The sequence below is a fragment of the Somniosus microcephalus genome, chromosome 26 (genome assembly GCF_052327205.1).
Source record: "Somniosus microcephalus isolate GS21.2 chromosome 26, FLI_Smic_1.0, whole genome shotgun sequence".
NCBI classification, from domain to species: Eukaryota; Metazoa; Chordata; class Chondrichthyes; order Squaliformes; family Somniosidae; genus Somniosus; species Somniosus microcephalus.
Window position 1 is genome coordinate 13,820,708 of NC_141012.1, and position 14,899 is coordinate 13,835,606.

The following is a 14,899-nucleotide window of genomic DNA, read 5'->3' on the forward strand; positions in this document are numbered from 1 at the left end:
ACACAGCCAAGAATCAAGAAACGGCCACTAATATGAAGAAAAACTTAACTGAACCTACTCCTGAATTTTGCCGGTTAACCGAGATTTCCGGTTGTTTGGGTGCCGGTAAATCGAGAGTTTCCTGTATCAGTAAAGCCACAGTCAATTTGAAAGATGTTGCTTTCCATTTACTGGCCTGTATTTGCTGCAGTTTAAACTTCTGTGAACAGTTGCAGACATCGAGTCTGTGATATTACAAAAATGTACATCAAAATAATAACGGTACTGAGTCACATATTCTCCACCCATATGCTGTCTCCATACTGCACCTTTGACACTGATGCTGTGCCAAAACCGGTTCCAACAGATGGTAAAATGATGCTAGCGCAGACCAGAAATGGAGGAAGCGAGAACACCTCCAAGGGATGATTGCCTCCCTTTACTACTGTTGGTGTGAAGCCTGTTTAAAAAAAACTTTGGTATTACATGCTTTCAGTTTCTCACTGAAAACAGCTTCTCAACTGGGGAAAAAAAAGATCTGAGTCAGAGGCTGGAAAACCATGCTCATGTAGAGTATGTATCTACAGAGCTCTACCATCCCCCACTCTGTGGCACTGTAAGTGGGCAGTTTAACCGTGGCTCCCTACTTGCATCACCACTGAAATTCTGCAGCAGTAAATGCATCATAAAGGCAGCATTAGTCACTGAATTAAATTAACAAATAAATTCATGAATAATCAAGATCAGATTTCTTGTAAATAGAAATATTGGAACAGGAGGAGGCCATTCAGCCCCCCGAGCCTGTTCTGCCATTCAATTAGATAGATCGTGGCTGATCTGTATCTTAACTCCATTTGAGCAGGAACGATGCTGTCTCCCACAATTTAGTAGCTGTTTATTTTAGGCAACCTGTTGTAAACCTATTTGTCACTTTTAAATTGTCCTATTTCTGAATAAGTCATATAAAAAAATGTGGAATGCATCTCAATGCTTGTTTACAAATCTGCAAGAAGCTTAATTTACATTATAAATAACTTAATAACAGCAGGGAATTTCAACGCTTTTCTGGCAGACTCTTAGGGCCTGATTTTGTGGATTGTGTGGGAAATGGTCGGATTCCCCGAATGTGGGGTTCTGACCCACCAAAAAATGGGTCAGCCAGCTGCACGCAATTTTCCCTCAAGTGGCCAATTAATTTCCAGCGTGTGGACAGCCTTGCTAATTGTCCATTTCTAGTCAGAAAGCCCCACAGTATGATGTCATCATTCGTGGTGCTTTCAAGGTCCACAGCAAGCATTGCTTCCTCTTTTGGCTTCCAAACGAACCATACAGGATGGCAGAGGAGCCTGCAGCAGCTGTGGCCAGTGCCAGACCCCGAGTTGCCTCCAAATTTGACGAAGCTTCACTGCAGGCATTATTGGATGAGGTTAGGGCCCACAGGGAGGTCCTCTTCCCTAGGTCAGGGAGGAAGAGGCCTCCCACTGAGACCAAGGCTGCATGGATGCAGGTGTCAGCAGATGTCAACTCGAATGTGCATGTAACCTTGGCATCACATCTCTAACTCCTTCCTCTACTCCCCCACAGGACCATCCAGAGCACCCGTCCCCACTGTGGAGGAGGAAGAGGCTGTGCAGCCAGACTCCTCAGAGGAAGCTCCAACCTCTGAGGGTGCAGCGTCAGCAGAAGTAAGCGCACCCAGCACCAGCGCAGACACTCACACCTCGGGGGGACCTTCGGGACATAGAGTAGTGTTGTCACCTGGTGTTTCACAGCTCACCAGTGAGCCTCAGCAGATTCTGGAGACAGGGACAGCAGTGGAGAGTCCTCGTCGGAGGGCGCAGGACTCTGCCAGCTCAGCTCAGCTGCGCTGCATGTCGACCCTCTGCCTCTGGGTCCATCCGCAAGAGAAGAGGTGATGGATCTCCATGCACAGATGCAGGAGTCTCTGGCAGGTTTTGTCTCCAGGGTCGCTGCGAGTGTGGAGCGAATGGAGGAGTCCATAGCGACCATGAGCAGAGCCTTTGTGGAGTCATTGGCGCAGGAACGCATCACCATGGAAAGGTTGGCAACCTCCATGGAGGAGATAACTCGCCAGGGTACGGAAAACATGGTGAGTGCTCATAAGAGAATGACATCTCTTGAGGAGCGTTGGCCATCTATTGAACAGAGAAACCAGACCTTCATTGAAGTCTTTCTGAGTAGGACTGCCAGTGCAGAAACGGGTCCCCATGGCCCCCTAAAGCGCAGCAAGGTGCTCTCAAGCCACTTCCAAGCGCTGGCCCCTTCTGGCCTGTGCAGCTTCAGGTGAGTGAGCAGCAGCCTGGTGCTCATCCTGCTGTTCCTGGTTCTGCTGCTGCCGCCTCTGCTGCTGGAGATCCTGTAATGGCAAGAAGGGAAGGAAAAAAAGGCATCCCATGCTTCTCGTAGATGCCTCCGCTGAGGAAGCGCTGAGTGAGGGTGGCGAGAGGGGCTTCCCAGGAGATCGCATTGGAGAAGTGTGTGAGGCTCCAACCTTCCACAGCTGTGCCTAAGCCTTGAAGAAGTAGCCCCAAACCTGCAACAACAAGGTCCTTCAACATACAAATGCTCTCCGATTAAATCGCAGCTTTCCCGAGTGACCTGCAGCTGACAGCAAGCAAGCCGGCAAGCTTCACACCAGGTTTCATCAGCGGGGTTCCCCGCAGGCGTGTTTAGTGTGGGGAACCCCACAAAATCGCAACGGCCCCTGAAAATAGGTTTAAACATGGTAATAATTGGTGAGTAGTGTTCCGACGGCCAGTCCCGCCAGCGGCGGGCGGGACTGATTCGGGTCGCAGAGAAACGGCGGTCCGAAAGTCGGACGGGGCGGGGAATCAGGCGGGGGGGGGGGGTCGCGACCCCCTATTTCTGCAATTTTCGGCCCCCGCCCACCTGAAAACCTGCTCGACGGCTGGCAGAAAATCGGGGCCTTAGTTTTTGGCAAGATTTGCTGGAATGGAGACATTAATTTAGGGACCAACATTACTACAGTTGGCAATGTGGGTGTTAGGGGGCAGCAGTCAACACCGTGACTGACAGAGTGAAACAGGCAACTACTGATGACTTGAGCCAAGACTACTGGAAATAAAGATTCCAAAATAAATATTAGCATAGTAAGTTTTCGGCATTTTTGCCCTATAAATATTACTAGTACTGAATTGAAAAATGAACAATTGTGGGACACAGTACTTGCATTTACATTTTCTCCCATCAAACCTTTTCTGTAAAGGAGATGTCCCTGTTCTTCAGATAATTCCTCCATTTTATGGAGAAAAATTATAATATTATTGGCCTTCTAGTGAAAATGTTCTCATCCACAGAGAGATCCACAAGTAAGGGGGTCCCTCACTGCAAGCCACTCCAATAATATTATCAATAAAGTGCATTCTGGAGAAGTTCCGTAGAATAGAGTAAAGGATGTGACTTCAACGCCAGGAAGTCAGGCTACAAGCTAGGAAATTTGAATCCCTAGACTGTTGCACAATTTTCCAAGGTCAATTGACCTAGAATTGGCTCTCATTCAAGTCCAAAGTCATGGCCCTCACCATTCGCAAAGGAGATGCTCAGAGTGCATGGGGATTCTCACCATCAGTGACATCACTTAACCAATCATGCTGAGAGTAACTCAAGAGCCTCAATGGTTGTCAGAAAATTAACATTTTTTATTAAATATCCCAAGAAAGGGTCTTCTTGTATGACCTTTTTCTATAAAATGGGAGAGTACTCTGACCATAAGGTACTCCCCTTTAAATCTTTGCAGGTGGAATAGATCTTTTGGTCAAAAATTCTCCACGATTACCATAAATGCCATTCCAGGTTCCATCAACAGGAGGCACACTTCTCCAGGTCAGAACCGGTACTGCTCATTTTGGTTTGCTTTAAAGATGGAGCACTCCACTGTCGCGCAGTGTGCACCCACCAGCCTGACCAAGAAGTCAACATTTGCCGAATTGGAATAGTTTCATTTAAAAACTAAATTCAAGCTAAATTGAATGTCAGTGCCATATCATTACTAGCGTTAAAAAGAATCCACCTCAACTTTGGTAAAGTATTCCAAAAAAGAAATCATGCAAAAGAATTTGAATTAGGTTGAAAACTTATTTTGGAAGATGTCTATAAGGCTTTTGAATTTTTATACAATTATGATTTGTTAAGTATTTTTTAATATAAAATTATTTTCAACAGAACTCCATTTTTTGACAGTAATGGTTCATGAGTGATAGCATATTGGAGTATCAAGCATAATTTTTTTCTGAAATAAAATGTTGGCGAGATCTTATTTTATACAACAGACCTTTCTTCTATAGACCAATAAACTGGTCTATTTAATTATCTGATGGACATATAGGGCTTTGAGTTCGTCTTTTTGGTCTTTTGATGATGTTCAGTGAACAAACTTTTAGACAGTATCTTCAAATAACTGGTATCTCACTACTTAAAGCACTTGTCTATTCTAGGGGGAGGCAGAACTACTTAAAAAGAGAATTCTTTTATAAAGGGGTTCTCATGTTCCAACGTAATTTAAGATTTGAAAGCTGTGTGTAATTTAGTATGATAGCAAAATACTGCGGATGCTGGAGATCCGAAATAACAACAGAAAACGCTGGAAAAGCTCAGCAGGCCAGGCAGCATCGGTGGAGAGAGAAACAGAGTCAACGTTTCAGGTCGAAGACCCTTCGTCAGAACTGGAAAAAGCAGGAAAGGGAAAGCAGGTTTAGGGGCTGGGGAAAGGGGGAGGGGATGAAAGAACAAAAGGGAAGGTCAGTGATGGGATAGAAAGCAGGAGAGATTAAGAGACATTACTTATTGTCAGGCACTAACACAATACAAAAACACACTCAGAACCAAGAAAGAACAGTATATTAAGAATACACTCAGCTCCATTGAGGAATCCATTGATTCCAATTGTTTCTGGGACAACTGGAATACATTACACAAAAAACAACACGACGAAGTGGCCATTCAAAACGGAGACAAATGGGAAAACCATTTTGAAAAATTATACCAGAAAAACACACTAAGCCCAGAGCAATACCAAATATGCGAAAAACTGGAAAAGCTCGAATTTGCCATAAAAGATAACCAAAACCCGCTAGACCCCATAATATCTGAAAAAGAGCTATTTGAAAAACTCAAGGACCTGCGACCAGGAAAAGCTTGCGGTGCAGACGGCATCCTAAGCGAGATGATTAAACACACGGACGATAAAATGAAATTGGCTATCCTGAAACTCTTCAACTTGGTTCGGAGAGTCGGTTACTTCCCTGATATCTGAAACAAAGGACTCATAACGCCCATATACAAAAGTGGAGACAAAGTTGACCCAAATAACTATCGAGGCATCTGTGTAAACAGTAACCTGGGGAAGGTTTTCTGTAGTATCATAAACAAAAGACTTATAAACTTCCTTGAAGAGCACAATGTCTTGAGTAAAAGCCAAATTGGATTCCTACCAAACTATAGAACATCAGATCATATCTTCACCCTGCAGACCCTAATTGACAAACATGTTCATCAAAACAAAAGCAACATTTTTGCCTGCTTTATAGATTTCCAGAAGGCTTTCGATTCCATCTGGCACGACGGTCTATTCTTGAAACTTATTGAAAGTGGTGTAGGGGGAAAAACATATGATGTAATTAAATCAATGTATACAAACAATAAATGTGCAGTTAAAATTGGAGACAAGCAAACAAAATACTTCCCACAGGGGCGTGGTGTGACGCAGGGCTCGCCCATCTCACCGACACTCTTTAATATTTACATAAATGAATTGGCAAAACTACTTGAACAATCTACAGCACCCGGCCTCACCCTGTATGAATCCAAGGTTAAATTCCTCCTCTGTGCAGATGACCTGGTTCTGCTGTCACCAACTAAGGAAGGTCTGCAGCAGAACCTGGATCTGCTAGAGTCGTTCTGTCAGACCTGGGCCCTGACAATAAACCCCCAAAAAACCAAAGTCCTTGTGTTCCAGCAAAGATCCAGGCATCAGGGACCCAGAATAAATTTCACACTAGGAACAACTAAAATTGAACAAACCACTAACTACACATACTTGGGCTTAAAAATCAGTTCTACGGGAAATTTTCACCTGGCTGTGAATGAACTGAAAGAGAAAGCAAGAAGGGCTTTCTATGCCATTAAAAAAGCAATCCAAATAGAAATTCCAATTAGCATTTGGCTCAAAATTTTTAAATCAGTAATTGAACCAATTGCACTCTATGGCAGTGAGGTGTGGGGACCGCTAACACAACAAGAATTCGCAAAATGGGACAAACACCCCATTGAGATCCTACATGCAGAATTCTGTAAAAGTATCCTCCGGACCCAAAGGAAAACCGTAAACAATGCATGCAGGGCAGAACTAGGCCAATATCCATTAATAATTACTATCCAAAAAAGAGCCACCAAATTTTGGAAACACCTAAAAATGAGCAACCCCCACTGCTATCATTACGAAGCCCTGAAATGCCAAGAGAGGACCATAAAGAAGAATACCCTCAGTCAACTAGTCCTGGGACTCAGTGACGTAACTACTAACACTACTAACAATAACCAGCCCCAGGACAGTGACATCGTAGCACAGAGAACTCGACCCAACACAATTGTCACTAAGCAAAAGGAAAAATATCTGTCATATTGGGCAGAAACAACAAAAACCCAAAACAAACTCAATTGCTACTTGGCCCTAAACAGACAATACAACATGGCTGAATACCTGACCATGGTAAAGGATAGCAAACTGAGAAAAACCTTGACAATGTACAGACTTAGTGAACATAGCCTGGCCATCGAAAAAGGCAGACACAGGCAGACCCGGCTGCCAAGAGAGGACAGGATATGCTCTCACTGCAGTCAGGGAGTGGTGGAGACAGAGATGCACTTCCTCACAGCTTGTGGAAAATATCAGGGCATCAGGGAGAATTTCTACCCAAAATTCACAAAAATATGCCCTGAATTCAGAAATTTGAATGACGACCAAAAACTCCTATACCTACTAGGGGAACAGAGAAATTGTGTAACCTTAGCGGCACACTATGTTACAGCTTGCCATAAACAGAGGGACAACCATTAAATCTGAAAAAAAAGAGTATATACAAATTATATGAATGTATATTTATACACTCAGGGATATATCTGTTTATACACTGTATGGATAGATCTGCGTTTATGTGTTCAACCATAAATGTTTTTCGATGCTTTGGCAACATAAGATGTACCTTGTCATGCCAATAAAGCGATTTGAATTGAATTGAATTGACATTAAGAGATATTCAAGACGAGAGGAGGTGGTAATGGGACAGGTAAAGGTGTAATTCAGTATGTTATTCTTGTGGCAACTAGTGCCACTGGCAATGAAATTTAAACAAAAAATAACAATTAGATATTCTCTCCACCTTAGATGTAACATTTGAATGCAGCAGTATAGGGGCAGAAGCTTACATGTGCAAGAGCTCTTGAATTTTTCAAAAAATGCCCAATCCACTGACACCATACTCACTAAGGATCACGACCAACCACTGTCACTCCCAGTTTGTGCTGGGTATGAGACGAGCCTTATAAAAGGCTGATTCATGAATAATTCAGAAATTAACAGAATACTGTATTAAATGCACTGTTCATATTTTTACTTGAAATGGAGTGCATACGCACTGATATATTCAGGGTCCCTCGCAAAGCACAGTACATGGGAAGCATCATGTGATATGCTTTTAATTATTGCATATTTCAAACAAAGCCAAGGAGTAATATACTTAAAACATTCATTCTTGCAACTGTTTCTGACTATCGATCACAAATCTTTAGGTGACTGAACAGGAAATATTAACTAAAATTGGCAGCTGCTTATGCTGCTGCTGTACCAGTATCCAATATTCACCACCACAATCACTGGATAATGCAAATTTATACTAGCAGATCCCCAGAATAAATTCTTGATCTTGAGAGCCATATCAGTGGTGTAAGCAGAGGCTAGATGACTCTCACAGGGAAGGGGCTAGAGGAAATCCTCCCGGGCCACTCTTACAAGTCATAGAATTAAGCTGCAGAACAAAAGCAGTAGAGATATAATTGCAAATCAACTGCCTACCCTTTGGGCATAGGAATGGTGTGTGGTGCAGGGTAATCTAAAGCCAGAAGTAAAAAGCAGTACAGGGTAATTTAAAAAAAAAGTAAGATTGCTTGAAGCTGACAGTAAAATAAAAATCACCCCTTCTATTTAAAGCAGAAAAGGATATTCAAATGAAATGCTAAAGCAATGTGACTTCTTTTGCTTTTAAAACCAAATGGCTGTTTTTTCCTACGGAAGTTTGGATGGCTATTCATTCCATCAAACCAGTTTCTTCTATAAGAAATGTACAATTTGCATCATGAACTCTGGAAAGTACTATTTTCAGCCAAATTGCCTGCATTTATTTAAGGGAGGTGAATAACACCAGCTAAAACATCCAAGAACACAAAGTTTGGTAAAATTTCTCCATGACATTGAAGATAATCTAACAAAACCCCCGATCTAATTCTTAACATTACTACAAATACTATTCGAAAGGGAAACCATCCATGGAATGAGGCATGAATATGATAAATTAACTGAGAAGTACTAACGATATCTCCGTTCAGGAAAAATGGGAAATTTCTAAAACTATTAAATACGCAGCAATTGAAGCCACCCAAGAAAACTAAGGGTGACTTAAGCAAGCAGTCTGCAAAATGCATGAATTGCACAATTAAAATCAAAATAAAACAGAAGAAAAATAATCTATACAAAGTCTACAGGAAAGAAGTGGGGGAGAACTTTGGAAAGTGTATACGTAGGTGGAAAAACAAAGGATGTTAAGTACAATGCAAACCCTTTTTTGCAATTGTAACAGAAAAGAGTAGTTAGAGAATTTGTTTCTAATTCTAACAAAGAGATGTTTCCAGTTGTGAGGAGGCCAAGATAGTCACTAATAAATCCAATAGGGAATTCAGGAGAAACTTCTTTGCCCAGAGAGTGGCTAGAATGTAGAACTCGGAGTAGTGGAGGCGAATAGTATAGATGCATTTAAGGGGAAACTAGATAAACACATGAGGGAGAGAGGAATACAGGAAACTTTCTTTTATCCGGCACGGACAGGACCGACGTGGTGCCGGTTCATCAAAAATTCCGGATAACCGAATGCTATAGTAAAAGATAGGGAGAGCTGACAGCTCCGTATAAAGCAACAAACCCTGTTGCTTAGCAACAACTGTAGAACAATGAACACAAGTTTCAAGCGTCTCTGTAGCTTAGCAACAGCTGCAGCCGCACCCTTGCACAGCACAGATGGAAGAAGGCAAATACAATATGAAGTAAAACCTACTCCTGAATTTTGCCGGTTAACCAAGATTTCCAGTTATTTAGGTGCCGGTAAATCGAAAGTTTCCTGTAGAACGTTGTGCTAATAGGGTTAGATGAAGAGGGGTGGGAGGAGGCTCGTGTGAAGCATAAAAACTGATATAGACCAGTTGGGCCGAATGGCCTGTTTCTGTGCTGTACATTCTATGTAAAGTTGTGGTGCATTAAAGAAAAAAGTCAAAATTTAACAACTATTACATAAGAAGGATAACTTGTTTTCTGATATTTGTAGCATATCAAATATCCTAAAATATTGTGACATCAGTGATGTAAAGATAGACTAAAGGGACTGAAGATTGAGCTGGAGGGCGTATGTCCTAGGATGCTAAAGGATTTTCAGTAGATAAAAAGATATTAAAGGAATTCAAAATGCAGATGTATGCGGAATGTGAAGCACTGGAGGGATGATCTTGATGGTTTCCTCTTTGACTGTTCTTGTCTTCCATAGATGATAGGCCCTATTTTAAGAATAATAAATGCCTTTCCCACTTCCCTTTGTGAGGGTGTACATCCAGTTTTCCCTCATCTTCCCGCCCCCCACCCCCACCCACCTCCAATGTGGAGGTACCAGGCAAAAGCCAGGCACCTCCAGGAGTAGGATATCAGCTCTGCATCTCTTCATTCTATGGCACCAAAGAATGATGCTGCAAAACAATGCTCATTAAACCACGTTTATGAAGAAAAACAGATTGCACAAACATAATAGGTCACAGGTAACAGTGAAATATGACACATCTTTATTCTAGGTTGACCACAATTTATTTATTCAACGTCATATTCCCTCCCATCCATATCATATTCCCTCTGTGCCTTCAATCCATGCAAAGCAAAACTAATTCCTACAAAACGCAGTAATTAAAAAACCCAGTCAAATTAACATCCACATACCTGCAATCTTTATGTTAAGGTTAGCATCCAGGAGCAGGTTTTCAGCTTTCAGGTCTCGATGTACGATGTTTCGACAGTGGCAAAAATGGACCGCTGCAACAATCTGCTTGAATTTCTTTCGGGCTTCTTTCTCTGCCATTCGTCCATGGGCCACAAGGTGATCTGTAGTTTTGAAAGGTTGGGGGAAAAGAGGAAGAATGTGAGAAACGCAAAATAAAGGACAGGCTCAAGAACTGAAATCTCACATTTTTTTGGCAATTAAAATATAGCCACCACACTGTGGTGATACTATGTAAAAAAAAAAGTACACAAATATTTATATATAAATCTAAAGTATTTGTTGTAAATTTATCACGGCCAAAATGTTAATTTTAAAGCTATTTTCTTCTTCATTTCCCCCACCCCACCACTACATCACCTCCATGACCTCCCTGAGCCAACACCATGTATGAACAGCTCACAGATTCCTTCACAGCTTCCTTTATAGCTATTTTTGTTTCAACTAACACAAAGAATTAATGCCGAGGAGATGGAAAAAAAATCTGCCACGATAAGCTTTTGTTGGGAGGCAAATCCTTCCAACGAGGAACATATTTCAGAAATGGCAACTATCACTAGAATTCAAACTCAAGACTACAGCAGTGCGGGTGCTATAGTGAACAAAGCAGCATCAGTGTTCTGTGCAAGAGACTGGTGGCATATAGGCTCAATGCTCTACTCGAGTTGCAGCCATGCTACACAGTGAGACACCAGAGGCCAGACAGCTCCGATCAAGCTAGGAGGGAAAAACGGAATAGTCTCCTTTTGCCAGACTGGGCTCTCATACCTCCTGGTAGCTTTTCAAGAGCAACATTTGCAGCAACCAGGGGAAATGGCCACCTACAAAGAATAGTGTGCGTTCTCAGAGGATAATATGTACCTTTAACTAAAAAGAAAGGCTACAGTGATGCCAAACGCATGTTCTACTACGCAGTTTTAAGTTTAAAGTCTATCCATGCCAATTCCATATACAAGATAATATCTGAATGTTAGTTTTTCTAAACTTGTTTTTCGGATGTTGATGACTCAGCCATGGCTGCATTTATTGCCCATCCTTGGGTGCCTTGAGAAGGTGGTGGGCTTTCTCCTTGAACCACTGCAGTCCTTGAAGTGATGGTGCTCCCACAATGGTGTTAGGTAGGGAATTCCAGGATTCTTACCCAGCAACGATGAAGGAATGGTGATATATGTCCAAGTCAGGATGACATGTGACTTGGAGGGGGACTTGGAGGTGATGGCCTTCTTGGTGGTAGGGTCACAGGGGGACAGAGGTGCAGAAGTACCTGCTTTACATCCTGTGGTTTGTACATACTGTAGTCACAATGAGTCGGTGGTGGATGTTGAGTCCAGTGGCAAGCGTACCAACTGCTCTGTCCTGAATGGTATCAAGCTTCTTGAGTGTTGTTGCAGCTGCACCCATCCAGGCAAGTGGTGAGTATTCCATCACACTCCTGATTTGAGCCGTTCAGATGGCAGACAGGCTTTAAAGGGTCAGAAGGTGAGCCACTCATCAGCCTCTGCCCTGCTCTTGTAGCCATGGTGTTGATAAAGCTGGTCATGTTCAGCTTCTAGTCAATGGAAACCCTCAGGATGTTGATGGTTGTGGCATTGAAGGTCAAGTGGATGTGGCTAGGCGTTCTCTTATTTGAGATGGACATTACCTGGCATTTATTGGTATGAATGTTAGCTGCCATTTGTCAGCCCAAGCCTGGATGTTATCCAGATTCTGCTGAAGGCTGGCATGGGTTGCTTCATTATCGAAGGAGTCGTGAATGGAGCTTAACACTGTGGAATTGTAGGTGAATAGCACCATTCCTGACCTTATAACAGAGGTAAGGTAATTGATGAAGCAGCTGAAGATGGTTGAGCTGAGGACACTTCCCTAAGGAACTCCTGAAGTGATGTCCTGGGACTGTGATGACTGACCCCAAACAACCACAACCATCTTCCTTTGCGTTAGGTATGACTGTAGCCATTGAAGGGTTTTCCCTTTGACCCCGAGTCACTTCAGTTTTGCTAGGGTTCCTTGGTGCTATATTCAGTTGAATGCTGCCTTGACGTTGAGGGTAGCTACTCTTGCTTCTCTCCTCTGGCATTCAGCGCTTGCATCCATGTCTGGATCAAGACTGTGATGAGATCTGGAGCCGAGTGGTTCTGAAGGAACCTGAAGTGAGCATCGGTGAGCAGGTTATTGATAGGAGGTTCTAATGACAGGTCATCGGCCTGAAACGTTAACTCTTTCTCTCTCTCCACAGATGCTGCCTGACCTGCTGAATGTTTCCAGCATTTTCTATTTTTATTTTATTTGTAATGATAGTAGGTTTTGCTTGATGGCACTATTGATGACTTCTTCCATCACTTTACTGATGATTGGAAGAACACTGATAGGATGATAATTGCCAGGTTAGGTTTGTCCTGTTTTTATATGGATAGGACATTCTTGAGCATTCTTCCACTTTGTCAGGCAGATGCCATTGTCATATAGTTGTACTGGAGCAGTTTGGCTACAGTAGCAGCTAGATCTGGTACACAGGTCTTCAGCCCTACAGCCGGCGTGTTCTCAGGGCTCATAGCCTTTGTTGTATCCAGTGCACTTCGCCACTTTCTAATGTTATGTGGAGTGAATTTGTTGCACACTGGTATCTATGATGATGGGAGCCTCAAGAGGAGGCAGAATAGGCACTTTTGGTTGATGACGCTTCTTTAATTGTCTTATTTTAAAACAGTATCAGGGTAGCCTAACAACTATATATCTGAAGGATTGGACTATCAGCTAGCAAACAAAAATTCTGAACCCTACCCTTGACTAAAATTTGCAGGTTCTCTCTTCATGGGGCTATAGCCACATGCATATCCCTGCCTGCATGGATTGGTGTCAATTTTTTTGTCTTAAAATACTCCTGTGCAGCGCCTTGGGGTGTTTTACTACGTTAAGGCGCTATATAAATACAAGTTGCTGTTGTTGCACTGAGTTTGAGAACCTATTTATTGCTGTTTGATGATGTTGCAATATTTCACAGGTAAAATGTTGAAAATTACTATATCTTGGGATAAGGGGGGCACTTGTACATAGAACATTCCCCGTTCTACATTCCGAAGCAGCTTTAATGCTTATATGTAAATGCAGCACATGCAATGACACAGAAATCACGGTATCATTTCGATTACAAACTTCCTTTCTAAGTGTAAAGCTTTTGAGGAAATTATCACTCATTGAGAGCATTTATCCTGTCTGTTAAAAATGTATTCAGTGCTGTACTGAATTAAACAAAACATGGGAAAAGCTTTAAGCCACTTCTCTGTGGGCATACATATATGTATACAGTATATACAAATATGTATGAAAATCTTTTTACATTATTTCCCCATCCACTCCTCCCTAAAAGTGGCAAGGCATGACTGTCTCCCAAATACCAAATTATAATTAATTTACTGTATAGAATACAAAACCACTCAGGTAACGAGTAAGATGCATTCAGTGTCAACTGTTTTATACTTTTAACTAGCTGGAGTGCCCGGCGGTGCCGAGGCTTTTTCGAGGGCATGTTGTTGTTGGAAGAGAGAGAGAGAGCGACTGGGGGGGGGGGGGGGGGAAAGAGAGAGAGCGACTGGGTGGGGAAGAGAGAGAGCGACTGGGTGGGGAAGAGAGCGACTGGGTGGGGAAGAGAGAGAGCGACTGGGTGGGGGGGGGAAAGAGAGAGAGCGACTGGGGGGGGGGGGAAGAGAGAGAGCGACTGGGGGGGGAAAGAGAGAGAGCGACTGGGGGGGGGAAGAGAGAGAGCGACTGGGGGGGAAGAGAGAGAGCGACTGGGGGGGAAGAGAGAGAGCGACTGGGGGGGAAGAGAGAGAGCGACTGGGGGGGTAGAGAGAGCGCGACTGGGGGGGGAAGAGAGAGAGCGACTGGGGGGGGGAGAAGAGAGAGAGCGACTGGGGGGGGAGAAGAGAGAGAGCGACTGGGGGGGGAGAAGAGAGAGCGCGACTGGGGGGGGGGGGGGGAGAGAGAGCGCGACTGGGGGGGGGGGGGGAGAGAGAGAGCGACTGGGGGGGGAGAAGAGAGCGCGCGACTGGGGGGGGGGAGAAGAGAGCGCGCGACTGGGGGGGGGGAAAGAGAGAGCGCGACTGGGGGGGGGGGAAGAGAGAGCGCGACTGGGGGGGGGGAAAGAGAGAGAGCGACTGGGGGGGGAAGAAGAGAGCGCGCGACTGGGGGGGGGGAAAGAGAGAGCGCGCGACGGGAGGGGGGGGAAAAGAGAGAGCGCGGCGGGGGGGGGGGGGGGGGAGTGGCCCGATGGACCCCTGCGAAGGAAGAAGGTAAGCTCTCCCACCCCCTCACTCTTTCCCTCCCTGTCCCACCCCTTCACTCTCTCCCTTCCTCACCCTCTCTCTCTCCCTCCCCCTGTCTCTCCCTGCTTTACTCTCTCTCCCTCTCCCCTCCCCTCTCTCCCCCCTTCTGTCCCTCTCCCTGCCCTCCCCCCCCTCTCGCTCCCCCCCCTCTCTCGCTCCCCCCTCTCCCCACCCTCTCTCCTCTCCCCGCCCCCCACCCTCCTCTCTGTCCCCGCCCCCCACCCTCCTCCTCTCTCCCCTCCCCCCACCCTCCTC

At 44.2% G+C, this 14,899-nt stretch overlaps 1 protein-coding gene across 4 annotated transcripts in view; it reads right to left on the reverse strand.

The window, feature by feature from the left end:
- sik3 (SIK family kinase 3) overlaps positions 1–14,899 on the reverse strand; it is a 349,943-nt gene that overhangs the window by 131,127 nt on the left and 203,917 nt on the right. For all 4 annotated transcript variants that reach the window (XM_085967854.1, XM_085967856.1, XM_085967853.1 and 1 more), the window contains one exon: positions 10,265–10,426. In XM_085967854.1, the coding sequence (XP_085823980.1) occupies positions 10,265–10,426 (162 nt within the window). The remainder of the gene's footprint in view (positions 1–10,264; positions 10,427–14,899) is intronic.